Genomic DNA, 25,469 nt, shown 5'->3' on the forward strand with positions numbered 1-25,469 from the left:
GTTCCCTTGCTGTGGTCTCTCTGTTCCCTTGCTGTGGTCTCTCTGTTCCCTTGCTGTGGTCTCTCTGTTCCCTTGCTGTGGTCTCCGTTCCCTTGCTGTGGTCTCCGTTCCCTTTGTGGTCTCTCCGTTCCCTTGTTGTGGTCTCTCCGTTCCCTTGCTGTGGTCTCTCGTTCCCTTGCTGTGGTCTCTCCGTTCCCTTGCTGCGGTCTCTCCGTTCCCTTTGCTGTGGTCTCTGTTCCCTTGCTGTGGTCTCTCCGTTCCCTTGCTGTGGTCTCTTTGTTCCTTGCTGGTTTGTTCCCTTGCTGTGGTCTCTGTTCCCTTGCGTTCCCTGCTTGCGGTCTCTCCGTTCCCTTTGCTGTGGTCTCTCTGTTCCCTTGCTGGGGTCTCTGTTCCCTTGCTGTGGTCTCTTTGTTCCCTGCTGTGGTCTCTCTGTTCCCTTGCTGTGGTCTCTTCCCTTGCTGTGGTCTCTCCGTTCCCTTGCTGTGGTCTCTCTGTTCTTGCTGTGGTCTCGTTCCCTTGCTGTGGTCTCTCCGTTCCCTTGCTGTGGTCTCTGTTCCCTTGCTGTGGTCTCTCTGTTCCTTGTGGGGTCTCTCTGTCCCTTGCTGTGGTCTGTCTGTTCCCTTGTGGGGTCTCTCCGTTCCCTTGCTGTGGTCTCTCTGTTCCCTTGCTGTGGTCTCTGTTCCCTTGCTGTCTCTCTGTTCCCTTGTTGTGGTCTCTCCGTTCCCTTGCTGTGGTCTCTCTGTTCCCTTGTTGTGGTCTCTCCGTTCCCTTGCTGTGGTCTCTCCGTTCCCTTGCTGTGGTCTCTCCGTTCCCTTGTTGTGGTCTCTCCGTTCCCTTGCTGTGGTCTCTCCGTTCCCTTGTTGTGGTCTCTCCGTTCCCTTGCTGTGGTCTCTCCGTTCCCTTGCTGTGGTCTCTCTGTTCCCTTGCTGTGGTCTCTTCCCTGTTGTGTCTCTCCGTTCCCTTGCTGTGGTCTCTCCGTTCCCTTGCTGTGGTCTCTCCGTTCCCTTGTTGTGGTCTCTCCGTTCCCTTGCTGTGGTCTCTCCGTTCCCTTGCTGTGGTCTCTCCGTTCCCTTGCTGTGGTCTCTCCGTTCCCTTGCTGTGGTCTCTCCGTTCCCTTGCTGCGGTCTCTCCGTTCCCTTGCTGTGGTCTCTCCGTTCCCTTGCTGTGGTCTCTCTGTTCCCTTGCTGTGGTCTCTCTGTTCCCTTGTTGTGGTCTCTCTGTTCCCTTGTTGTGGTCTCTCTGTTCCCTTGCTGTGGTCTCTCTGTTCCCTTGTTGTGGTCTCTCCGTTCCCTTGCTGTGGTCTCTCCGTTCCCTTGCTGTGGTCTCTCTGTTCCCTTGCTGTGGTCTCTCTGTTCCCTTGTTGTGGTCTCTCTGTTCTCTTCGTATGATCTCATTGTTCCCTTCTGGTCATTTTGTATCTTGTTGTGGTGTCTTTATTCCCTCCTACCAGTCCAGTGTTTAAAGTAATCTGCAGATAATCTGCAGGAGCAAATAAAGTACACAGTCATTTTTTAATACATGGAAAATATTTTTTTTTATTTGTAACTAGTGACATCAACGACTGATTAACTATGTGATCAGTTATTAGTCACATGTACAGGATAACACAGGACAGAAAACACATATTCTCAGAACATGCGAACATGTAACTTGTTGCCTTGGTGATTTGCTGAACCTCAGTCCAGCATGCTGATTAACCATATTTCTTTTGGTGTGTTCCACTGTGAAGCCTCCTCAGGTCATGTCATCAGGGAGAGGTTCTAATGGGAGGGAAGTACAGATACCCCTCCAGCAGGTGGCGCTTTCACTTGTTACTCCCCTGCCAATCACACCACCCTCCCACCGCTCAACCAATCCCTGGCCTCCATGCGATCTCACTCCTCAACCAAGTAAGTCTGTCAGAAGCCCCGTAGTGGCGTTGTCTGGTGTTGGTCTGGTGTTGGTCTGGTGTTGGTCTGGTGTTGGTCTGGTTTTAATCCTCCTCTCTCTGTGTGTGTTCAGCTGCTCCTGCAGGGTTCCAGCCTCTTCATGGAGGATTTCGAGATGTGTTCGTTGAGAAGCCAGAGGCCAAATACTGCTGCGAGGCGTGCAGGCGGGTCCTGTGTGAGCCCCGCCAGACTGAGTGTGGACACCGCTTCTGTCAGAGCTGCATCAATGACATCCTCAGGTGAGCAGAGCAGATTGTTATTCAGAAAGGGGGGCGGTGTTATGTAAAAAAAAACCTTTTTGAACTTTCCATCATGTAACTTTGCTATTCTCTCATCAAAAACATACCTGGAGTGTTGCTTTGATTCTTTCATGCGTTATCTGAGAAATCCTTTAATCTCCATGGCAACTGTTCAGCTGTTCAAAACGCCTGAGTGGACCCAGCTCCGCCTTCGAGGACGAAGCGCCTCCTCAGAGCTGCGGCTTCAAAGCTTCCACTGCACAGAGAAGCCCTCCCCTGCAACTCCTCCACTCAGCTCCTTCAGACTAGCCAGCAGCAATTAGCAAACACCTGGTGGAACTGAGCGTCTGCTGAGTTCATTATAGGAGCTACTTCTCAGTGTAGCACCAGTAAAAACATTGTTAAAGGGTTGATAGAGGAGCCATGTTGTGCTGACTTCTGAGGCAGAGTTTTTAAAGAGACAGACATCCGATTTCCAAGCGTAAAATTTTGAAGTCAAATTTCTTTTAAGTCATTTTTATAACAACTGACATTAACATAGTTACTTGATTGTGTTAGGAAATAGCACTATGTGCCTGAAGAACATAAACACTTCCCCTTAAAGCCTACTTCCTTCAGTCGTTTTGTCGACACTGAACTCGACCGATTCATAAGACAGACAGACAGACAGCTAGCTAGCTAGCTAGGGGTCGGCAGCAACACCTCCCCCTCCAGCCTCCCTGCTGGTTCCAGTGGGATCTAACGTTGTCCTCTCCCTTCCTGCAGTCATTCAAACCCAGTGTGTCCGGCTGACAGGGAGCCCCTGTTCAAAGACAAGGTGAGCTGAAAAGCCAGGCTCAGCAGAGTCATGTTATCACGACCAGCTGATCAGAACAGGGTTCCTTAATGCCTGTCTTTTTTTTGTTGTTTTTTTTTTGTTTCAGATCTTTAGAGACGTATGTTGCCAGAGAGAGATTATGGCGCTGAAGGTCTTCTGTCGGAGTAAAGCTAACGGCTGTCAGGAGCAAATGAGTCTGCAGCAGATACCTGTGAGCACACACTCCATTACGGTTCCACAGTGCCGTTGGACCAATGGTGCAGTTTGTGTTGTACACACGGCCTGTCCCGCCTCTCTGTCTCCAGGACCACCTGAATGTGTGTCCGTTCTTCGAGGTTCCCTGTCCGCTGGGAAAGTGTAAAGAGAGGATGATGAGGAAGGAGATTCCTGATCACCTAGCGTGGAAATGTAAACACAGAGAGAGCACTTGTGAATTTTGCATGAACAAGATGCCTTTGACTGACCTTCAGGTAAGCAAGGCGTTTTAAACCGGTGAGAAGTGTGGCTGTCATTACGCAGTAGTCGTTAGGCGATGTGCTCTGAAGTGAGATCAGGAAGCACCGTTCTGCTTCAGTGGTCACGAGATGCAGCGATCCGATATTAGTATCAGTATTAGTATCGGCTCGGATGTTTAAAAGATTCTAGACTGGGTATCAGTGACGATGTGCCTGATCCAAAAGGGCAGATCTAGATCTAAGTCTAAATTCTAAATTCTTACAGAATTTAAAGCAATTTAAAGAATTGATAGGAACTGAAGTTGGACAGCTTCTTAATAGCTTCATTGTGAAGTGTAACGAAACATTCTTGTGTTTTTTTTGTCAACAAATAATCTGACGTCAGCCGTAGCCATGTAGGAATGAAAATCGTTGTTCATTAATTGTAGCAGAATCATCCCAGATGGACAAGATCTGTGAACAGTAACTTTCAAGTCTTGCAGATTCCTAGTAGTATATATACCTGGTTTTGGACTAGGCCATTCTAAGACATACAGTAAATATGCTTTGATCAAGTTGTGCTGCAGCTGGATGTTCAGCTGCTATCAGGGGCTTTTCGGGTTCTGAACACAGACGTGGGCTGGAGTTTCTTTTTTAACTGGCTTGGTTGATTGGTGATGTTTAGTAGCCATGTGTTCCTTTCAGGCTTTCACCTTATTGGTCGAAACAAATAACAAAAGCCTGTGAATTCAGCCAATAAAGGCCGGCATGTTAATCAGCTGTGAGCTTCCTCCACACCTCGAATCATCTCAATCACTCTGCAAACAAACTCACTCTTTTAAATCTTCTGAAGCTGCTGTTTAAGCACAGGGTGAGTTCTTCACAACTTCAATGTGTGTTTTGCAAAAAAAAAAAAATAAATAAAGAAAAAGAACAAAACTCATTATTTTCCCAAAAACTGGAAGATTCTATCTGGGTTGTTTTTTCTTCCGTTTTTGTTATGGTGACTTATTTCCACTTTTGTTAAGGTGTGTCACATATATGGCTGTCAGAAAATAAAGGGAGCTGACTAGAAACACAGGCCACCGCTTTTCAGATTTTGGTTGTAAACATTCTTGAAGAATGTAAATAATAATGGTGCTCTATTAGCTGCTGGTGTCCTGCATGACCGGCTGCATTAAGATGTTTCATGAAACTGTTTTTCAGAAACACAAGGAGACTGTGTGTCCATCGTTCCCTGTGTCCTGTCCCAACCACTGCTCCTTCTCTTCCCTGCCCCGGAGTGAGGTACTGAAGCCTCTCTGCTGCCCTCTTGCAGCAGCATACTGTGGCTGTGTTTTCATTAACTGTAAAATTGCACAAATTGAAATTACGAAAACAAATTTGCTTAATGGAAACATGTAAACTTTGAAAAAACTCATGTTTTTTAATAAAGTCTTTGCTTTGGTTTTTCATCTATATCAAAATAAATGACGTTTGCTAAACTTTTTCCGCATCACACAAGCCACATAATTGATAAACAGATGTTACTACTGGCAGAAATAACAAAGATGACAAGAGGAAGTGGTAGCAGGACGATGACGATTTGTTTTTGGTTTTATTTGAACAGTGTGCAGCTGGCTCCACCAGAGCTCTCACTGCATCACACAGTTCATAAAAATGTGTGTGTCATTTGAACTTGTTGAATCCATAACTCTTCTGTAAAATCGCCATCTACAATTTTCCTGCATACGTAACTGTATGCGTAAAAATTATTTTTATCATTTAAAATCACACATAGATTGCGGTGATGCGGTGGCGCCGGGGTTGGGTGGAGCCCACATGGGGAGGCCTTGGTACTCGTTGCAGGTTAGATTCCCGGCCTTGTGACCTTTGCCACGTGTCTTCCCCCTCTCTTTTCACTTTCTTTCTTGTCTTAGCATTTACAAAGAAAGGTCACTAGAGAAACAAAAAAAAATTACATGAATAAATTTACTCATGTAATAAGTCATTTAAAAACACAGGATGCTGTCATCCTCCATTTACTTCCTGTCATCATCTTTGTCTTTTCCACCAGCAGTGAAAATGCAGCTGATAAACCATCTCATTTAGCGCAGAAACTTTTTATCTTCATTTTCTAAATTGTAATTCTGTTAAGCCAATTTTCACATTTTTTTTTGTAATTCCAATTTTGCACAATTTTAAGTTCTGCAAAATTGGAGCCACAGTTAGTTTTGAAGGGATCCACTGGTTCATTGAATGTTTGTGTTGTTTCAGCTGACCAGCCACCAGCACGACTGTCCCAAAGCTCAGGTCAGCTGTCTGTTCCACCGCTACGGCTGCACCTTCAAGGTGACCCCTCCTCATGTTCTCTTCTTCTTCTCTCACCATTAATCTTCCAGCTTTGATTTCTCGCGTGAACTTTCTCTAGCAACTTGTGTGTACGCTTCATGCGCCGTGTTTCCTGTGCTGTAGGGCTTAAATCAAGAAATGAGGCAGCACGACTCGACCTTCGTAGCCGAGCATCTAAGAATGATGGTCAAAGGGAACTGCTTGTTGGAGAACAAGGTAACCATAGCAACTAAACGGGGGCAATCAAGGCCAGATTGAGTGGACTGAGTAAGGTTTGACTGAAGAGTGTTTGTGGTTAAAGGTGGACAATGTAAAGGAAGAGCTAATGGAGCGGTGCAAGGTGCTTCCTGCTCTCAACAGCCGACTGTCGGAGCTGGAGAGTCACAACGAAGAGCTGCGAGAAAAGAACCGGCAGATGGAGCAGAAGCTGGCCAACCTGCAGGTAGGAGAGGACGGGGTAAGAGATGTACCGATCCCATATCAATATCTGTATCGGTCCTGACATTGGAGAAAAATTCTAGATTGGGTATCAATGACAATGTACCTGTCTATAAGGGTAGATCTATTCAGTCTATTCTGAATCCTAATTCAGTCTAATTCTTTGTAGTCTGAGTGACATCATGCTTTATATTTTTACATAATTAGACAGTTTACAGTTTATCTTTTACATTTTGACCAAAGTAGTCAACCTATTTTAGTCAGTTTATTATTTATGTCACATTGGCTGTTCCATATTTGATCAGCTAGTGAAGCTACTGGTGCATTTCAGTTTGCTGTACTAGTGCAGATTTAGCAAATAAATGAGTAATTCAGAACATTTATGTCTGCGTAAAAAAAAAAAAGTTAAATTAAATCCAGCTGATACCGATCTGATACTAAACTTCTGATATCAATATCGGTATCAGAAGTGAAAAAGGCAGATCTGTGTGTTCCCAGTTGCTTCCTTCTGTGTCTGCATACATTTCCAACACATCTCACCCTATGCAACTTAAAACCAACTAACAGAACCTGGAAGCAGGTTCTGTTAGTTGGATTTTAAAATGCCTTCTAAACTGGAAGCAGATCCTGGAGGAGTTTATTGTAGGCCTGAGGCAGTGCAGGCTCAGAGGAGGAGATGAGGGTGGACCGGATCCTTCGCCAGTTTGACAGCTGATTTGATCTCACCGGAGGCTTTTCCCAGAAATCCTAATCCCACTTTGCTCTAATTCTTTCTCTGAGGGTAATAACCCAATGTTTTTTAGACCACCAACAATCATGTCACCATGAAGACTTCACAGACAATGAAACGCATAATTACATCATATAAAATATTGCTGAGAGGGAATCTCAAAGCAGTAGGGCTGGATGAAACAGTTGGGCGTGCCTGAGCATTTCCTGGGATCGGATGGCCCAGGAGTCTTGTTGGATTGTGTTGAGGCTTTTTGTGTCCTGCAAACTGAAACATCAGAGCCTCTCTGTGTTTCCCTAGAAAATGATGAGCTCGCATTCAGAGACGCTGATGGCGTTGGAGATGGAGCTCGGTTCACTGCGTCGACTAAGAGAAGAAGTGGAAACCTTACGAGGAACGGTGGACAATGTTCGTACTCGGCTGGCCACCTTGGAGCAGGGCGGACGGAGCGGATCCGGATCCACTCACACCTTCGGTTCGTGGATACGTCGGGTTTCGGTGGCTAGCTAAAGGTTTTTGACCAGGTAATCCGAACTTGATGGAGATACTTCCTCTCTCTTTGCAGCGTCCTTGGAAACTCAGCTCAATCGGCACGACGACATGCTGAGCGTCCATGAAATCCGGTTGGCTGACATGGACCTGAGGTTCCAGGTACTGGAGACAGCTAGCTACAATGGGACTCTAATCTGGAAAATCCGGGACTACAAGAGACGGAAACAGGAAGCCGTGGCGGGAAAGACGCTGTCACTGTACTCACAGCCGTTTTATACTGGATATTTCGGATACAAGATGTGCGCTCGGGTTTACCTAAATGGAGACGGCATGGGCAAGGGGACGCACCTGTCGCTGTTCTTTGTGGTGATGAAGGGCGAGTACGACGCCCTGCTGCCCTGGCCCTTCAAGCAGAAGGTACTGTCTGTATTCTCTGTTGTTTTTAATATGCAGGTCTACTAGAGTGTCCAGCAATTTGATTCGTTTCTGGGTCACAGCTACGGTTAGCTGTGACCCAGAAGTGATTCAGAAATAATTTTAGATTCAGACAAATTTTTCTATTCAAACTGTCTGGAGGTACTGTTTAAAGTCTGTGACTGAAGAATATTTATTTGAAACAATTTGATCAGGTTTCATTCCCAGGGCTAGCAATTGTGATTCTCTGTAGAATAGATTTATTTGTCTACAGTTCTCAGCATCAACAGGTCTGTTTGGTTCAGCTGCACCAATCAGAGATTTTGTTCTGGTTGCAAAATTTGTCAAAATCCGACACCAATTTCAGGTGATTCAAAACTTTCTTTAAAAAGCATAAAAAACCCAGAAAAATCTCTTTTTTTTCTTCTTTGGGGAAAAATTGAAGATGTAACTGTCTTTACTGTAGTCAAACATTTGAAACTGTGTGTGCCAGTTTGTGGTTCAGGTTATTCCTGCCCAGACATTTATTAGGAACATCAGAGGAGATTCTGCAGGTTCCAGCCGGACCCGGTCCCTCTAACGGTCTGTGTACTTTGGACAAATAAGAAATTTGATTTAACCAGTGGTGGGAAAAATAAAAAGTTATTTCCCAACCCTGAAGCACTAGTGATGTATGTTATCTCCACTAGTACCAAAGCACTACACCAACACAGTACTTAGCAGGAGCTAATGCTAAATACAGTGTTTAGCATTTGCTCAGCTAATGCAAAACTTGAATTCAAATTATAGCTGCTCTTGAAAGACTACAACACTTGAGTGCCAAATATATTTTGACATTATTGTATTTATGTTTATTTCTTGTTCTATACAGTATGTGTATTATTATTTTTCCTGTTTTTTTTTTTAAATAAAGTTACGGGGGAGAAAGAGGGAGAAGTGAGGAATATAAAAGTTGTAACTGTTGATAAAAACTGCAACAAAGCATTTAGAACGAGATTTAGAACTATATTCAACTGAAAATTTAAAAAAAATCATCCTAGTAAATTAATGCTGTAGAATTTATACTGAACAATTCATTTAGGCGAATCTAAGTGCGCTACACTCAAAGCTAGCTGAAGTGCTAAATGAAAAATTAGCACGTTACTGGAAGTGTGGACCACTGAATTTAACTATCACCAAGGATAAGAATAGAAATTTATTGTGTTCCCAAACTTTATTCCTTAATCTAAGATGTATCCTTCCTTGTGCTGGACTCCTTGCTGTTTGTTTCTTTGTGCCAGTCCTTTCTTACTTCCATTTCTACTTTTCCTCCTCATTCTCTTCTTTTCTTACTTTCTTGTGTCCGTTATCCAGTCTTGCGTCCCTTCCCTGTCATTTCTCCCTCCTATCTTTAGTCCCTTCCTTATTGGAGAGGCGTACAAATGAAATCCAACCATATAGAATAGCCTTTCTCTTTTACTCCTTTACAAAATTTGACTTCCTTACATTGTTTTACATTTTCCACATCTCAAGATGTTATTTTTTATGACAACTTTTTAAAGTAATCTCAATTTGTGTTCAATATATGTCCCCGCTGAGTAAGTTGCACTTTTCCACAGCTGTGGAATTTTCCAAAGATTGCTGACCGTTTGTTGATGTCCGGCAGTCACAGTGAGCTTTCTGTAATGTGTGTGTTTACAGAATAAGCTCACTCTTTAATGTGTGTGTGTGTGTGTGCTAGGTGACTCTGATGCTGATGGACCAGACTCCTTCCAGGAAACACCTGGGCGACGCCTTCAAGCCCGATCCGCACAGCAGCAGCTTCAGGCGCCCCACGGCCGAGATGAACATCGCCTCCGGCTGCCCTCTGTTCGTGGCGCAGAGCGTCCTGGAGACAGGCAGCTACATCAAAGATGACACCATCTTCATCAAGGTGGACCGTCGCTTCTGTTGAACCTGCAGCGTCTTCGCCAAGGCGACAGATGATTACTGACCGCTGCACGTATTTGTGTCAATTCCGTTGATCCGCAGGTCACCGTGGATACGTCCGACCTTCCTGACCCATGATGTTAGGAACTTCTCTAACATCACCTCATCAGTGCAAGATCTCCACCGCCAAGACTAACAGGAAGGATCAGTGGAGCTGGAGGCCGGTCAGGCTGGAGGACAGGAAGCAGCCAATCAGAGCGCACTTTGTTTCTGGTTGCTATATGGACTGCAGAGCTGTGTGTGTGTCTTGGTTGTGTGTGAATTGATCTGTTACGACGTCACCACGGTGACCTTACCCAGAACCGACGTGCCCGTCACAGTGAGGGCATTGGTGTCGCTCGCCCCCGTCGCGCGCTGCGCCTGACTTCCTGTTTCATACCTGCCTACTGGGCCATGCTGGGAAATGTGCCACAGTTACAGTTCAGACCAGCACCACTGGATCAGAACCGGTGCCATAAACTGAGTGGTGAAGTGACAGGAGGTCTTCAGTCAGACTGGTTCTGTCAGGCTAACTAGCTGATGTCACACTAGCACTAGTCTTTTTTAACCTAATATTCTAAGGAGTTTTTCTCACTAACTATTTTCAGCCAGCCTGGTATGTTTCATCATGGCCGCTTGGTATGTCGTCTGGCTCAGCGGCTCTGAGTCAGGGTGAAACAGTTTGGCTGGAGGATTTTTGGTTTTGGTTTTTTTTTATACAATCAAACTGACAGGTTAGTTGGGTTTGAGCTGCGGTCCAGAGCCATCCTGTAGAACTTTGTGTAGCGGAAGAAAACATCCTGTCAGCAGAAAATACTGAACTTCTACAGTGAAGCATTTCTGTAGTGTGCAGAAGCTCGCTGTCCAGGCTGACTGCCACTCCCTCTGAAAGTCTACAAGGGTCCACAGCAACAGCACTGAGCGGAACCAGAACTAGAACCATCCAAAGGAGTCCAAAGATTTCCAGGGACGGAGCTGAGTCTCTGCCGGAGCTTCCTGTTGGACGTCCTCTGAGGCTCCTGTGAGTTTTCCAGTGTTGGAAAAAAATTCATCCAACTGTCTCCATACTTTTGCACAGTTTTAATGTTTGTTGAAGTGTAAAAATAAAATAATTTAAAAAAAACTGAAGAACAATCTTTGTCATGTGTGAACTTCAGTTAAATATGGACGTCAATAAGAACTTTGTAAGCGTTCATTTTCAGGTTCTCCTCTGAAAACGTCTCAGTGTTTTTCCTGTTTCACAGTGAAACAGATTGAAATCTGATCATCTTAACTTGTTCTGGCTCAGAGAGAGGATGGAGCATGTCATTGTGGCTGGGAGCACAAGTCCAGCACTAACTTTTTATCCGTTAACTGCTGAACAAAGAGAGGTTTTTTTTTATTTTTTATAGATTTTTTTTTTTTCACACATCCCAAACATCTAGAACAAGATCCAAACCACTTAGTGCTGTCATCAGCATAATCAAATTCATTATATATTTGAAGACTCAAATACTTTTGAGTCGTCAAATGTTTTCAAATTCAAAAATAATTTATTCATCCCTAAGGGAAATTAAATTCTAAAGAAATAGGTCTTTTTTAATACACTGTAACATTTATCCCCAGTAGCTCCCTCTACTGATAAGAATAAAGAACAGCAGAACTGAGTTTATCTACCAGGTGAGTTCAAAACAGTATAGAGTGACGTTCAGTCAAGTTGTTAGTTCCCAAAGAATTGTATAGTTTAGGTTTAAAGCTGCAGATATTGTACATGTTGCTTTTAATGCATTCTGCTGTGGAAATTAGGTCCAGAAGAACCATAGAGTTTGATTTAAAAGTTTATTTGAAACTGAGAATCATGGACACATAATTATCTTAAAGACATAAAATGGAATGCAAAACCAGGAAGATGTGGAAGAAAGTGAAAATCTTGAATGGATCAAAGTGTCAAAACAGTTTTCCTCAAGCTGGTGTCCTGCAACTTTTAGATATCTGTGCTTCAGCTTCCATTAGCAGAGCTCTGTAGAAGCTGCTTGAGATGCAGTTTCACCATTTAACTCAAGTGTACAGGACTGTCTCTGGACGGTTTGAGACCACTGACCTGAAACAGGCAGGACCTACTAAATAGCTGCTGACTGGTGTCAGAAGTGGGTCAGCTCTGTGCACCGTGGATGCTTTCCTCAGGGACGATTGGATGAATGGAGATTTTTTTTCAGCGATTCATACAAAAATCTACATTTTTAAACATTTTCCATCTATGGAGAAAATGTTTGCGAAGAAAAATGCTGAGTTTGTCTGGTGAAATATTTGAGCAGTTTCATGTTTTCTTTTCCTTTCTTTCTTTTGGTTAATCTGATTAATGTTTTCCTGCTATTTCAATTTGGAGTAAACTGGTCAGTGTTCTCAAAGGGAATAAATAATGCTGTAAGAGGCTTAAAATGTACTAATTATTTTGAACATAACTGTGTTTCAGTGGAAAGAGCCAGTTTATACAGGGATAAATCAGGGTAATAAAAAGAGTCTGTGTCTGCTTACCGTAATAAGTGAAGTATTTACTATCATTTCTCTGGTCTTCTACACAACACAGGCTGTGTTGAAATGTGAGTCACTGGTAATAAGTGATCAATAAGGCAGAAAGTGAGGGAATGAATGTTAGAAGAGTCAACAGAATTGCAAAACACTGAAGGGGGCTCTGGTTTGGGAAAGGTTCCAGCTTTTTCTTTAGACGTATTCTGGGCAGAACGTTCTCTTGTTCAGTGTCCAACAACTATTCTATACAAATGTTAACATAAGAGGGATCCATGACAACGTTCTGCCTTTGAGTTCCCATGACATCTGAAATGTCTTGGACAGAAGGATTTTTGTCTTTTTTCTCGCCGCTTTGAGTAAAACGCAAAACACGTTTCTCTGTCCGTCACAGTAACATCATCCCATGGTGAAAGACGGAGGGGACGACGCGATGCTGGGGGAAGGTTTTCCTCAGCAAAATAAAGCAAGTTTATACATGTAGCATCATTTGTACACAGTAATTCAGAATGGCTTTACTGGAAAATAAAGAAACACAGAATTATAGTTAATGTTAACAATTGATAAAGAAACAGAGAATAAGCTCAGAGTTGATGTGAATCTTGGAAATCCTGAATGTCCATCTCCAGTCCTCAATGGCTGTTGTCCTGACAGATAGTTTGACAAATCTGTCCTGACAGACAGCACCTTGTTATATCCTACAAGGTTCTTTGTAGAATATAACAAAGCACCTGGCTGCACATGGAAGAAAAATCCAGATTAAAGGCATGATTATGCAAAGGCCCTAGGCTGTCGATGCAGATGTCCTGGATTCTTGGATCATTTCCCGCATGTCTTCTCATTTTCTTAGTATGTAAAGGTCACTCATATGTTGAGACAATCCCATCATACAGATGAACATTTTCTATGAGAAACAGTGTTTTTTTGCACTTAAAATTCTGGAATATGGGATGCTGCGGTGACACAGGCACAAAGCTCGCGACCACTGTGCTTGAAGCAGCCATCATGGCTTGAATCACAGCCTACTGACCTTTGCCCTCTCGTAACCAAAATGCCTTTCATTTCACTTTCGGACAAAGGCCGGTAGAGCCCAAAAAAAGCATAGAATATAACAAATCACCTGGCTGCTCCCTAAAAAAGTTGTTTTCTCAAATCATTACTTGAAAATACTCCACGAGTGATAATAAAGTCAATAAAAATGACCCTCCGGTGAACTACTACCTCATGTCATGCTTTTCACGGCCAGCAGAGGGAGCTCGTCGTTCACTGTGGAACGCTCGTTTTGCCTTTCTTCTTCTTCTCCATGTGGCCGCGCTTGGTTGTTGGCATAACACGTTTCCAAACACCGCTGGCAGCAGACAGGCAGCAGAGGAAGGACGTCACTCAGCAGGTAAAAAACTTTCCAGCCGCGGCTGTTGTTGTTCCACCGGGCAGGCTCCTCTGTCATGAGCTGAGACCCGAGCAGAGCAGAGTCCTGCGGCCGCTGTGGCTCCGAAAGAGGCGCAGCTGACTCCGGGAACTTTCCTGACCTAGCAGTTCATTCGTGTGTAAACTGGACAGAGAAGGTCCGCTTTCCGGTCCAGCTGCTCCAGTCTGTCTCCCAGCCTGTCTCCATTCTGTCTCCGTCCTGAAACTGTTGCTCAAAGCACCGCGACTGGAACAATTTCAGTCTGTTAAACCGCAACGCGGCAACGTTCTGACGTCGCTCCTCGGTCAGCTGCTTCAGTATGAGGCAGAAAACACAAAGGCGACTTTATTTCACGAGCCCAGTTCTGTGAACGAGTCTGCTGTTCAGGAGGCTGGAAGGAACGTTCATCTGGGACAGCAGCGCGTGGTGACTGCTGCCCGGGTCCAAACAACCAAAAACACAACAATTTGCATTATGTATAACAATAATGCAAATAACTTACAATGCAAATCAGTAAAACTTTTTTTGTGTGTGTGTCACTTTTATCATATCAGCGATTGAACTGTTATATCACAGCTAACTTGAGTAAATCTAAAGTTGTAATTATTACGGAGAAAAACTATTCAAACTGACTTGATCCTGTGTGGAATATTATTTAAAATCAATGGTGAAATGTGGCTAGTCACATTTTAACATAGCTCAATTTATCTGCCACACTAATTGGTGTGGCAGATAAATTGAGCTGCAGCAATCAGTGGCAACTAATTGCCACTAGTTGTAGACTTGTAGGATAAATAAATCTGCCTGACAACATAAAGCAGGCTTAAAGAAATCACAATTCCATTCAGCATTGTTTGTATTGATTCATTCTTCCTCTTCTTGATCTGAATTTGACTCACAGTGTCATGATGTTGGACGATGGGATGTGTGTCAGAGATGGACGGCCTGTTGACAACACATGCATGGTTAATTCCAGAATACTGTTCTGGTGTGTGGGAGTGTAAATGAGGTGATATCCTCCTTTGTTGATAATAATCAACAAACTTCATACTACTGCCAGTCATATCGGGCCACCTCTCCTAAACATGGCCGACTAGAACATTGGTTCAGCTGTTTGTCAGTGCGGCTTTAACTTAAGAATGTAACAGCTAACCTTTTTTTCCCCCCATAAATGTTACACTTCATTTTTAACTTAGACTTTTTTGCCACTGTGTGTATTTGTTTGATTTAGATGAAAAATAAAAATACTGGGACAACAATGTAATATGGTAATATAATCTGACAGGTGTCACCAGAAACTGTGTGTGTAGAGCATTTGTCATACTTAGTAAAATCCTTCATATTGGATTTTTCTCCAGTTCACATAAATAAGTAGAACTGAAGGTTCTAGAATGTTCTTTAACCTGACAGCCTGTAGCTTGGCTAACTTCTCCTTGTATAAACCAAAGCAAGAGTTGTGCTGTATCCTCAACAGGAAGTCAAACTTGCTCCCGGTGTGTGATGGACTCCTCCGGGTGTGTGTGTGTTGTGTGTCTGTGTGTGTCACTCATCTCCTGTGTGAAGAATTATGTAATTCAGATTACATAATTTACACATTAAGCAGTACACACACAGTAAGCCCAACAGAATAAACATTCATAGACAAAGACATCTGGAATGACATACACAACTGACATGTTTCACACATTCACACACTGGGGGTTCATGGACAGGATCTCAAAGTGTAGCTGTAGAGAGGAGAGTGTGTATTGTGAGAACATCAGGGTGTCATCTCTGCTTTCTGCACATGGTGTGTTTCTGTTGCCGTCTTCAGACCATGACCTACACTGGACCTACACTGGAGCTGCTCTAAGTTTGAGGTCATGGTTCTTGACTGGATAAAGGTGGACTGCTCCCCCTGGTGGAGGAGTTTAAGTATCTTGGTTTCTTGCTCTTGAGTGATGGTAGATTGAAGCGGGAGATGAACCGACGGTCTCTGTCTCGGTCTGCATTAATCCAGGCTTTGTTCTGTTTTGTCTGTATGAGGAAATGGCTGACTAAAAAGTGAAACTTTTAATTTACCAGTCTATTTATGTTCCCACTCTCACCTACAGTGGACACGATCCTGGTTATTAATGCCTGAAAGGAGCTTCATCTAGAAAATTCAGGAGCATTGCCTCTTGCCTGGAATTAACCCCTTTAACATCTCTGTTCTCAGACAGGATGTCTGTGCACAGGACATTGTGTGGCCATCCTACTCTGCAGTTCTGCAGGATGTTTTCATCCAGATCTTTACCTACTCTCACTCTGTTCACAAAGGTAACAGTCACAAAACCCAGCACGCCTCATTTCTCCCCACAGAGCGAGCTTTCTATTCTTAATAGAAAGCAACATTTCTATTAGAGATGCACCGTGACATTGGCTACTAACTGGGATCAGAAGATTATTTCTTGGCCCACTTTCACCAAACTGATTGGTGAAAGTTTGGTCAGAAACTCAAAAATCAGATTATTCTTTTCCAATCAGAAAAGAGAGTATACCTCAGCCAATCTGCCATGTCGAGCTGATTTCACCACTCTTCTATGTGGAAGGTGTTACTGAGGGAAGAAAGCCGAAGGTTTGACTCTGACGTTTAAAAACCAAGGCAGAGGAAGAACAGGTCCATTAGAGCAAAAACTGGAGCAGACACTGGTCAATTTGCTCCTTTGCCTTTTTGAAACTTTTGTGGTTTTGGTTGGTTCTTACCTGACATTTGGGCCTCCCACCTCTAGCACAGATTTCATCGAATTGGATGTGTGATTTGGTGTCCATAGAGGCTGAATGTATTAGAGCAAAGGTTCTCTGCTTAATTCTTCTATTGGCAGCTTTTTGGAAATCTTTTATCCAAGGTAAGGATCTACATCTTTATTTTTTTAATGAATAGACACAGAGACTGATGTTTTCGGTTAGTAATGCCCCTGTCAGACAGTGTAAATGTGATAATATTTAGATCATTTTGTATTTGGTTTACATAAGACTCTGTTTTACAGTCAACTCAACTGCTTACATAAAATAAATAATATTTAGATTGTTGTTAGTTATAGAACCTGGACCAGCTAAAATTGGTTCAGTATTTATAAAAACCTGAGATTGAAAAAATCCCTGATCGGTGCATCTCTAATATCTAGTTTGTTACTTCAGTGGTGTTAATATGTACATCTTTTTAGTAGTTATGTATAGACGACCTATCAACAAGAATAAATTCAAACTGACTTTTCTCTCTGTAGGATCCGTGTCCACTGTGTGATGAAGCTAAAGAGCTGCTGCAGCCTTTCAAACACAGGGTGAGACTTTTCTATCAACTTCTAGTGAGTTTCTGATGTTCTTCAAACGACATTTGGTTTTCTTTCAAATCTGTTTCAGTGGCCAGGTCACAGTAGACATGGGAGTAGGGAAGCACCAATCCACTTTTTTCACTTCCGATAGAGATATCTGAGGTTCAGCATCGGCTGGTACCAATTTGATGCAGAAGAACCAAGATTAATTGACTTAGAACATTTTTTAAACACAGGTCTTAAATGTACTGAATTACAAATGTATTTGCCAATAATGTACCAGTGCATCACACTTTAATACACAAAAACCTCACAAGCTTGGCCAATCATGTGAAGATGACTTTCCTTGGTTCAGTCAATACAGTTAGGAGTAGAACAGCCAATGGAAAACAAATGATAAAGAAACTGAAACTCACTAAACCAACAGGCTGACTACCTTAGTCAGACTTGTAAAAATATCAACACACCTTCTTTGCTTCCTTCTCATAATGTAAAAAAAAAATAAAGCATGATGTTCAGACTACAAAGCATAGAATTAGACTGAATAGATCTGCCCTTATGGGCCCTTATGGTTGGCACACAGTGTCACCGATACTGTGTGCCTGTGTAAAAACGGTGAACATAGAGAAAGCGTTGATAATTTACCATCTCGGTTTTTGTGATTGTTGTATTTTCTATATCCAATTTTTAAAAATTGGATATAGATGTTACTACAACCTATCATCTCAAGAGGTTGTATTCCATCTATTGGTTTAAGGATATCAGTGCATAAATGTTTACAAGATACATTTTAAGTGTAAAGGTTATCAGGGGATGTATGATAACCTTGTAAATATACCACAGTTCTCTTTATTTAAACAAGAAGTTAAACCAATATTCTAACATTTTGCGGTTTCAATTCAATGCAGAAAATTTCCAATTATTCCCATTTAAGACTGATTCCTTGCGGGCTGAGGAAGCAATCATAGTGGTTCCTATGAACCACATGCTGAATCTTTGAACATGCTGATGACGGGCATATTTGCGACCCCTTTAGCAAGGGTCATGACTGCATCCTCCAACTTGTAAGATCCCAGAGTTGGAGGATGCTGAGATCACCAACTTCTTACAGAGTTGATGACCGCAGACCTCCAAACTGTATAATTCAAGCAGCAAAGGTCTGTTAAGTTTCAAGGTTTTCAAAGTTAATCTGATCCCCATTTTCTTTTGTTTGACCATCATAAAAGCCATGTAATAGTCGATCACCTCTATGGTAATTATTTCCTCCCTTGGTTTCTGTTGAAGACCTGACCGTCTCTCTGTGCTTCATGTAGGTCATTCTGCAGCAGGTGGACATCAGTCTCCCAGAAAACAGGCAGTGGTGGGACAAGTACAAGTGGGACATCCCGGTGTTCCACCTGAATGGTCAGTATTTGATGAAACACGGAGTGGATGCTGCACTGCTGGACAAACTACTTCAAGATATTGAGAAGAAAAACATGTGTTGAGAATCTTTTGTATTTAAATTATTTGAGATAATGTCAATTTTAATGATCAATAAAAACAACTTCCCAATAATTCATTGGTTGTCTTCTGTCTGTCAGCTTCTTTGTGATCTAATTTTGTTATTTGGACATGTTTCCTCTTGTGGAGTTGCTCTTGTCTTAATTCATACAACAAACATCCAGTCATGAGGACATGGTGGACCTTTAACCAAGTAAAATATTCTTGCCTGTAAGATGAGAGATTTTAACCAATGAGTATATTAGGCAGAATGTAACCACCGTTTGTTGAAGGAATGAGGGTTTTGGGTGAAATTGTGACCAAGGAGGGGGATATTCCCTGTCTGGAGTGGTATTTATCAAAACTGGTCCAAGGAAGGAAGAGAAGTGAACATGGTAATTGGCCATCAAGATTCATTTAGTTAGCAAAGGCTGGCCTGTGTGTTCTGATCCTAAAGACCATCTACTGTAGTTCAAAATGTTGAACTCTAGCCAGACCAGCTAGGTTGCTCATACAGAACACTCCCACCGCTGAAACAACCACACATGAGCATCAGAAGTGGATAACTGATAAATCAGGTGTTCTCCAGGGAGTTAATCACTTACCCAGAACAAAAGACAGTAGGATGCAGTATGGGAAAAAGACTAGAGGGCATAACCAGTGATGGAATGGATGTTGTTCTGCTAGAAATCCTCGAGTCCTATGGTCCATGTTGATGCTTCTTACAGCCTAGGTATTGCTACAGTCAATGTGTGCCCATTTATAGAAATGGTATTTCTTAAAGTCTATGGTCTCCCATAGCAGGACAACGCTGCCTGCAGCAAACTAAAAATGTTTCAGGAATATTTAAGGTGAGCTCATGAAAGAGCTTGAGATTTTGATGTAAAATCCAAATTCCTCAGTTCCCAACCCAAACCAGCATCTCTGGGATGTTACAGACAAACAAGTTTGATCTGTATATTAACCTGCTGTTAATATATTGGTGTCAGATCCCACAGTACAGAGCCCTTTGGGCAGCTAACGGTTGACCAATACATCAAGAATCTCATCATCAGAAAATGATGTGGAAAAGTTACAGAGGGAAAGCCACAGCTGTCCAGTAAACCTTGTGAAGAAGCCGTTTAAAAACCATGACGTTATGTTTTACTCAAACCAGTATTCATGTTTTGGGCAGAATCAACTCCACGCAAAACTTCACCAATTTGTCAAACAAGATGAGAAATGTGTCTGAACACAACACCTGATGGCTCTGATCCAATGAGCTCGTTAATATTTAACCTGAAAGTGGAGCGGGACGGGCTCTCAGCCAATCCCAGCCCAGCTTCCTTCTGCGTGACCTGGAAGTGGTATTTCATGATGTTTTGTGGGGGGTTGCTATGGAGAAGTCTGTTTCATGTAATGGCGTCTGGCAGATACAGCAGCAGATCTGTGGATGTTCAGATTGCTTTACAGAAAGCCAAGAAGAAGATCTGTGATCTGCAGCAGCAGCTGGAGTAAGAACAAAACCCTGTCTGGTTGTTTTCATCTGTTGGCATCAAACGCTGAATATTATAGTGCTGGTGACCAAAAACTGAAGGATGACAGAAAGTCATCACTGATGATGTTTAGACATCATCAGTGATGTCTAAACATCATCAGTGTACTGATGTAGAATGTCAGCATTTTGATTGTTTTAATATGCAACAAAGCAATTATGCACTTAATGTGGCTGTAGAAAAGTGTTATTGCTCCAGCTCTGTCTCCAGCATTTCAATCAGCTTTAACTCAGAGTCTTGGTATGACGCAAGTTTGAAACCTGACTCTTTCAAATCCTGGCAGGCTTTGCCACTAATAACTAGTCAGTTCCTGCTTTGCATCATCCACAAATTAAAGTGTGATCAAATTTGCTGCTACAGCACACAGACATATACATACATGACCAACGACTGAACTGTTTTAGATTTGTTTAGTTCTTTTCTTTAGCCAGAGGTACTGGAAATCCTGGCCTGGTCTGAGATCCATATTCTAACATAATACTACGGTACTGAGATACAGAGTCAACATCCAGGAAGTACCTGGGTCCATGTGATCACTTGTATGGCATAGCTGGGGACCGGCGTCATGAACTGATTCATCCGGCAGTGGGACCAGTCTTACTGGAACGTGAACTGGTCTGACCTGTCGGTGTTTGTTCCTCACTGGGTCCAGTCTCCATGCTGGGTTGCTTTAAGGAGACAGGAATTCCATATTTGCCCATATTGCTTTACTGCCTTTCAGTCAGTCAGTTTGCCAAACCCAAGAATATTGTGAGTAGTTTGATGTAGTTGGAGGAGGTGGAAAAGGTGAGTGTGGACCATCAAGCAGTCAGGTGCTTTAAATTTTTGATTGGACCGTTTCTGAACTCACAGCGGTTGAAATATTTTCCTACAGGTATAGTTAACGTCTCTATAGTTTTTGTTTTTTTTGTTTTTACAAATGAACGTGCGACATGTTTTGTTCTGTTTTAAAATTTATGACACATACAAGTGTTGGAATTGTGATTAACTGTTATCTAATGTGTTTTCTGTTTTTGTTTGTTTTTCAGAGAAAAGAGTTTGGAGGATCCAAACGTCATCACTTCTCCATCATGGACCTCCAAGAAGGAACTCAGGGACTCGCTGGTGGATATGTACACAGGTAAATTCCCACATATTTTCTCACTGTAACTCAGCACATCTGTACTGCAGTAGTTTGTCCAGGTAGGGGCGCTGTGCTCCTTCAAACGGCATTAAGCTGACTCCACAGGCGATCTGCTGTGACTGGAACTTGGCTTTCCTCCTTTGAAATAGTTTAGTTTTAAAGTCCACTCTGAACTGTTGATGTTTCACATTTTGTCAACCTAGAATCTGTTTTAATGGAACATTCCATAATTTTGTGTGCAGTGGTTTTTAAAATCTATTTAATAATAATAATCCAAAATTTCTATTCAGCCTTTTTTTTATCTGAAACCCCACAAATCAAATGGTTCAGAGTGGTCCAGGGGTATTTCTGGTCCTTTCAGTGGTTTTTGTTGATATCAGATGTGACCGAATGATGCCGATTCAAACCTTTTAATGTTTTCGAGGAATATTTTTTATTTTTTTATTTCAGATGGAAAATATTTGGAAAGATCAGCAAAGAGTTTTCCTTTAATTTTCATTTCATTGTAAAAAGAATCACAAACGTTTACCAGCTTTTACTTAAAACACAGAGTTTGGTGCAGCATTTTATTAAATGTGACTTTATGCAGCAAGTATATTTGAAGAAAGAGGAATCATATCCAGTTGTTGATTTTGAGCCATCAGCACTTATTGCTGACCAAACTAGAAAAGAGTCGACCCCTAAAAACAAACTTGTAGGAAACAATAAGCCTTTTTTAATATGGCATAAAAGCAAGATCCCTTTTCCAAATAATGCAGTTACTTTGTTTCATTCAAATATTGCATGTTTGTTTTGATGTTAAATTCATCTGAAGTTATACTTATTAATTGACGGTTTGCTCCAAAGGACAAAAATCTCAACAATACTGACTTTATAAAATCTATCCGTAGCCTTTAGAGCTCACCTAATCAGTAAACAATGTAAATAAAGCTGTTATGTTTCTGGCCTCAGAGGTTTGTTAGAAAACATCAGGCAGTAAGCAGCACCATGGAGACCAAGCAGGCCAAGCAACAGACCAGGGATAAAGTGGAGAAGTTTAAAATAAAGTTAGAATGTAGAACAACAGGAGCTGCCTGTGCTAACTATGGATGAGCTGCAGAGATCCACTGCTCAGGTGGTGGAATCTGGAAAAACAGTCCAGATTCATGGTTTTTGGATTTTACAGCGGCAATGTGGAGAAAGCTCATTTTAGTGTGATGCAAAACTAACCCCACACAGTGACCCTGAACACACCATTGCTACAGTGACACCTAGTGGTGGCAGCAACATTCTTGGTGGACAGGAGCTTGTGCAAGTTGAGGGAAGATGAGTGTAGCCAAAATAAAGTCAATTTTCTGAACAAAATTGGGCCAGAATTCTAGTTTCTAGATGTGCAAAACCTCTAATCAGTCTGTAGCTGGACCTGCAGCGAAAGTATTGGGTGAAAATGCACACCACACTTTTCAAATTTTGTATTTATTTATTTTTTTACATTGCTTTGTTAAGTTTTGCTCAGGTTTCTTTGACCATTGCTTCTCAGTATTTCTAAATGATCTCTGTTATCAAGCATCTGCTACGCTTGAATTCCCGCTACTGGAACTGCTGCTGCTCCTGCTGGCAGCACAGTGGAATTGCAACTGCATCTCACGACTAGTTTACTGGAGTAAACCAACAGTGGGATGAATTCTGTGAGGTTGAACCCAGCTGATTTTGGCATAGCATTAGGTAGTTAATATCGGTATGAAATTTGTAATTGCAACCATGAAACACGATCCAGAAACATGACGTCTGTAGGTTAGTATAATATAATAATGTTGCCTTGTTTCTGTGAGGTAGGCAGAGCCAAGGTCACTTACATTTGTGGAAAAATTGAAGCATTTATTCTGAGTTTAACTATTAATACAATATTTAACAGCCATTTTTAGGTGTTCATAAATGCCTTTATGAATTATAAAGGCTTCAGCTGACACCTAGATTTAAACCTTTATAATACATGAGACATGGATTAAGTTTAATGAATCTGTTGGTTCATCTCATCAGCTTTAGTCTCTATTAAAATGTTATTTTCTTTAGATGCTTCAGCACCAGCTATGTAAATAATATTCAACATGTTTCTGTCTAGAAAAATCACCAAAATTGGATATTTGCATAAGCCTGATTATGAAAATTAACAGAACCTAAATGGAACCCAGCTTTAGGATGCAACTTGGTTTTAATGTCACTACAATTAAGAGAAGCAATTTATGTTTAACTTTTATTCAGAAAGAATTTTTCAAATTGGCAAAAGTAGTTGCAGTTTATTATGTTTTAGAGCTGTGAAAAGACGCTTGTAAAGAACTGACTGGAGATTTTCAGTTAATTCATAAAAATCAGCACATATTGTATATGAGTTATGCAATAACACAACCACGTGAAGAGGGTCAAGGTTGTCATTTAGGAATTTTTCAATAAGTTTGCATTTCTAGTTCAGAATTAAAAAAAAATCAAACAACTTCACTTTGAAGTTGTTTGATTTGTAGACGGTCCGGTGTACAAGTTGTCCCTGAATGCACCTTAAAGGCTGAGCTGTTGGGCTGTCCCATCTCCTCGGAGGGAATCCTGCAGACATGTCTGCTGCTGTGCTGTCGGGTTTTAAAGCTGCACAGCGGATCGCAGACCTCCACTCAGTGCTGCACATAAACATTCTGCAGCTGTTCCGCTATAAAACAAGGCTCTATCTGTTTGGCATACGCGTGTCCTGATCTAACTGGGTTTTTTCCTAAATTTTAATTAACACCAATTTATTAAAAACCTTTTTGTTCTTTTTCTATTGCAAACACAACTTCCATTTTCTCAGATAATCTGAAATCATAATGTAGGTAATTATTTCCAGTCTGGTCAGGAGCAGGGCTGCATGATATCAGGAAAATGTAAATAGCTGATCTGTGTTTTTGTCTTTCTGCTTTGAATTTATCTTTCTGTAACCTAGTTCAACTTTTCTTCTTTTTTTTTCTCCGTTATACAGTAGATAATTTAACATCCAATAGTTCAATAACTTTTTTATTATTGACAAAATTTCACGTCAACTTTATATATGTAGCAGATTTTAGCAGTAAATCAGTTCATAGTGCTCTACATAATAAAAATGTAACACAGTGAACAATAAAAAAAATCTTTTTATCATATTTGAAAAGAAGAGGTAATGAAAGGATTTTTTTTTCAATTCTTCTTGATCAAAGACAACGCTAAACAAATGGGTTTTTAGTCTAGATTTAAAGGTACTCAGTATTCCAGCTGTTTTGCAGTTTTCTGAAAGTTTGTTCCAGAGTTGTGCTGCATAAAAGCTGAATGCTGCTTCTCCATGTTTGGGTCTGGATACAGAGCAGAACCAGAAGACCTGAGAGGCTCTGGCAGGTTGATGCAACTACAGCAGATCTGTAATATATTGTGGTGCTAAGCTGTTTATTGATTTATAAACTAACAACGATATTTAAAAGTCTATTCTGTCAGTGGTCTCAGTCTTCCTGGTTTTAGTCAGAACACCAGCAGCAACATTCTGATTGACTCTTTTTTTTCAGGTAGACCTATAAAGACACTGTTGCAGTCAGTAATCAATGTGACTAAAGATAAACACATGGATGGGTTTCTCCAGATCGCGCTGACATTAATCCTTTAATCCTACAAATGTTCTTCAGTTGACAGAAGGCCGACTTTGTAACTGCCTCTATATGTCTCTGAATGTTCAGGTTCAGGTTGTAGTCAATCAATACACCCAAATTTCAGCATGATCTCTAGTTTTTAGCTGTAATAACTGAAACTCTCCGTTGACGTAGATTGTTCCTCTTTAGGTCCAAAGATAGCTTCATTTTTATTTCTGTTCAGCTGAAAAAATTCAGTTTGGATGGCTTCATAATCCAGAGCTGTGTCTCATATGCATAGTTATGGTAACTAAACTTATTTCCAGTTATAATCTAAGATAGTAGGAGCTTATAGATATTAAATAAGAGGAGTCCTAGATTTGAAACTTAGGAACCCCATTTGTGACTTCTGTCTGCTGTGATGAAAAGTTATCAGTTGAAACAAAGAAATTTTCGTCCTTTGGGTTAGACTTGAATTGGTCCATTACTGTACCAACAGACTAGCCCAGCTCTCCAATCACAAATAAAATCAAAGTGCAGTGAGTCAAAATAGGACATTCTGCATGGAGGACAATGAAGTCTTAGTTATTGAATGGATCTATTGCCTCAGCCTGATATTGATCCAAGAAGACCAAATGTTACCATATCCAATGACCATATTTGATCAGGTTGATCCCAGTTCTAATATAAAGGACATGTACGAATCAAAGATAATGACAAAATTTTTCAAACGGCATATTAGTATGAGAGTGAGAGG

General features: G+C 41.6%; 2 protein-coding genes across 5 annotated transcripts in view; both read left to right on the forward strand.

Moving 5' to 3' along the window:
- traf3 (TNF receptor-associated factor 3) overlaps positions 1–10,896 on the forward strand; it is a 16,726-nt gene extending 5,830 nt beyond the window's left edge. The window contains exons 2-14 of the mRNA XM_055057080.1: positions 1,730–1,889; positions 2,002–2,167; positions 2,933–2,984; positions 3,091–3,195; positions 3,290–3,454; positions 4,625–4,705; positions 5,675–5,749; positions 5,873–5,965; positions 6,051–6,191; positions 7,218–7,392; positions 7,483–7,826; positions 9,544–9,735; positions 9,834–10,896. Of these exons, the coding sequence (XP_054913055.1) occupies positions 1,742–1,889; positions 2,002–2,167; positions 2,933–2,984; positions 3,091–3,195; positions 3,290–3,454; positions 4,625–4,705; positions 5,675–5,749; positions 5,873–5,965; positions 6,051–6,191; positions 7,218–7,392; positions 7,483–7,826; positions 9,544–9,735; positions 9,834–9,869 (1,773 nt within the window). The 5' untranslated portion in view covers positions 1,730–1,741 and the 3' untranslated portion in view covers positions 9,870–10,896. The remainder of the gene's footprint in view (positions 1–1,729; positions 1,890–2,001; positions 2,168–2,932; positions 2,985–3,090; positions 3,196–3,289; positions 3,455–4,624; positions 4,706–5,674; positions 5,750–5,872; positions 5,966–6,050; positions 6,192–7,217; positions 7,393–7,482; positions 7,827–9,543; positions 9,736–9,833) is intronic.
- A 2,682-nt stretch (positions 10,897–13,578) lies between these two features.
- Positions 13,579–25,469, forward strand: part of mipol1 (mirror-image polydactyly 1) — a 72,902-nt gene continuing 61,011 nt past the window's right edge. Inside the window, exons 1-2 of one of the 4 annotated variants that reach the window (XM_055057129.1) lie at positions 13,579–13,665; positions 21,022–21,113. In XM_055057129.1, coding sequence (XP_054913104.1) covers positions 13,579–13,665; positions 21,022–21,113 — 179 coding nt within the window. Of the gene's footprint in view, positions 13,666–19,848; positions 19,952–20,649; positions 20,868–21,021; positions 21,114–25,469 lie in introns of those variants that run through there. The other 3 variants (XM_055057128.1, XM_055057132.1, XM_055057131.1) reach the window with 3 other exon arrangements.

This window comes from Poeciliopsis prolifica, unplaced genomic scaffold (genome assembly GCF_027474105.1).
Source record: "Poeciliopsis prolifica strain line A6 unplaced genomic scaffold, Auburn_PproV2 SCAFFOLD047, whole genome shotgun sequence".
Taxonomy (NCBI): Eukaryota; Metazoa; Chordata; class Actinopteri; order Cyprinodontiformes; family Poeciliidae; genus Poeciliopsis; species Poeciliopsis prolifica.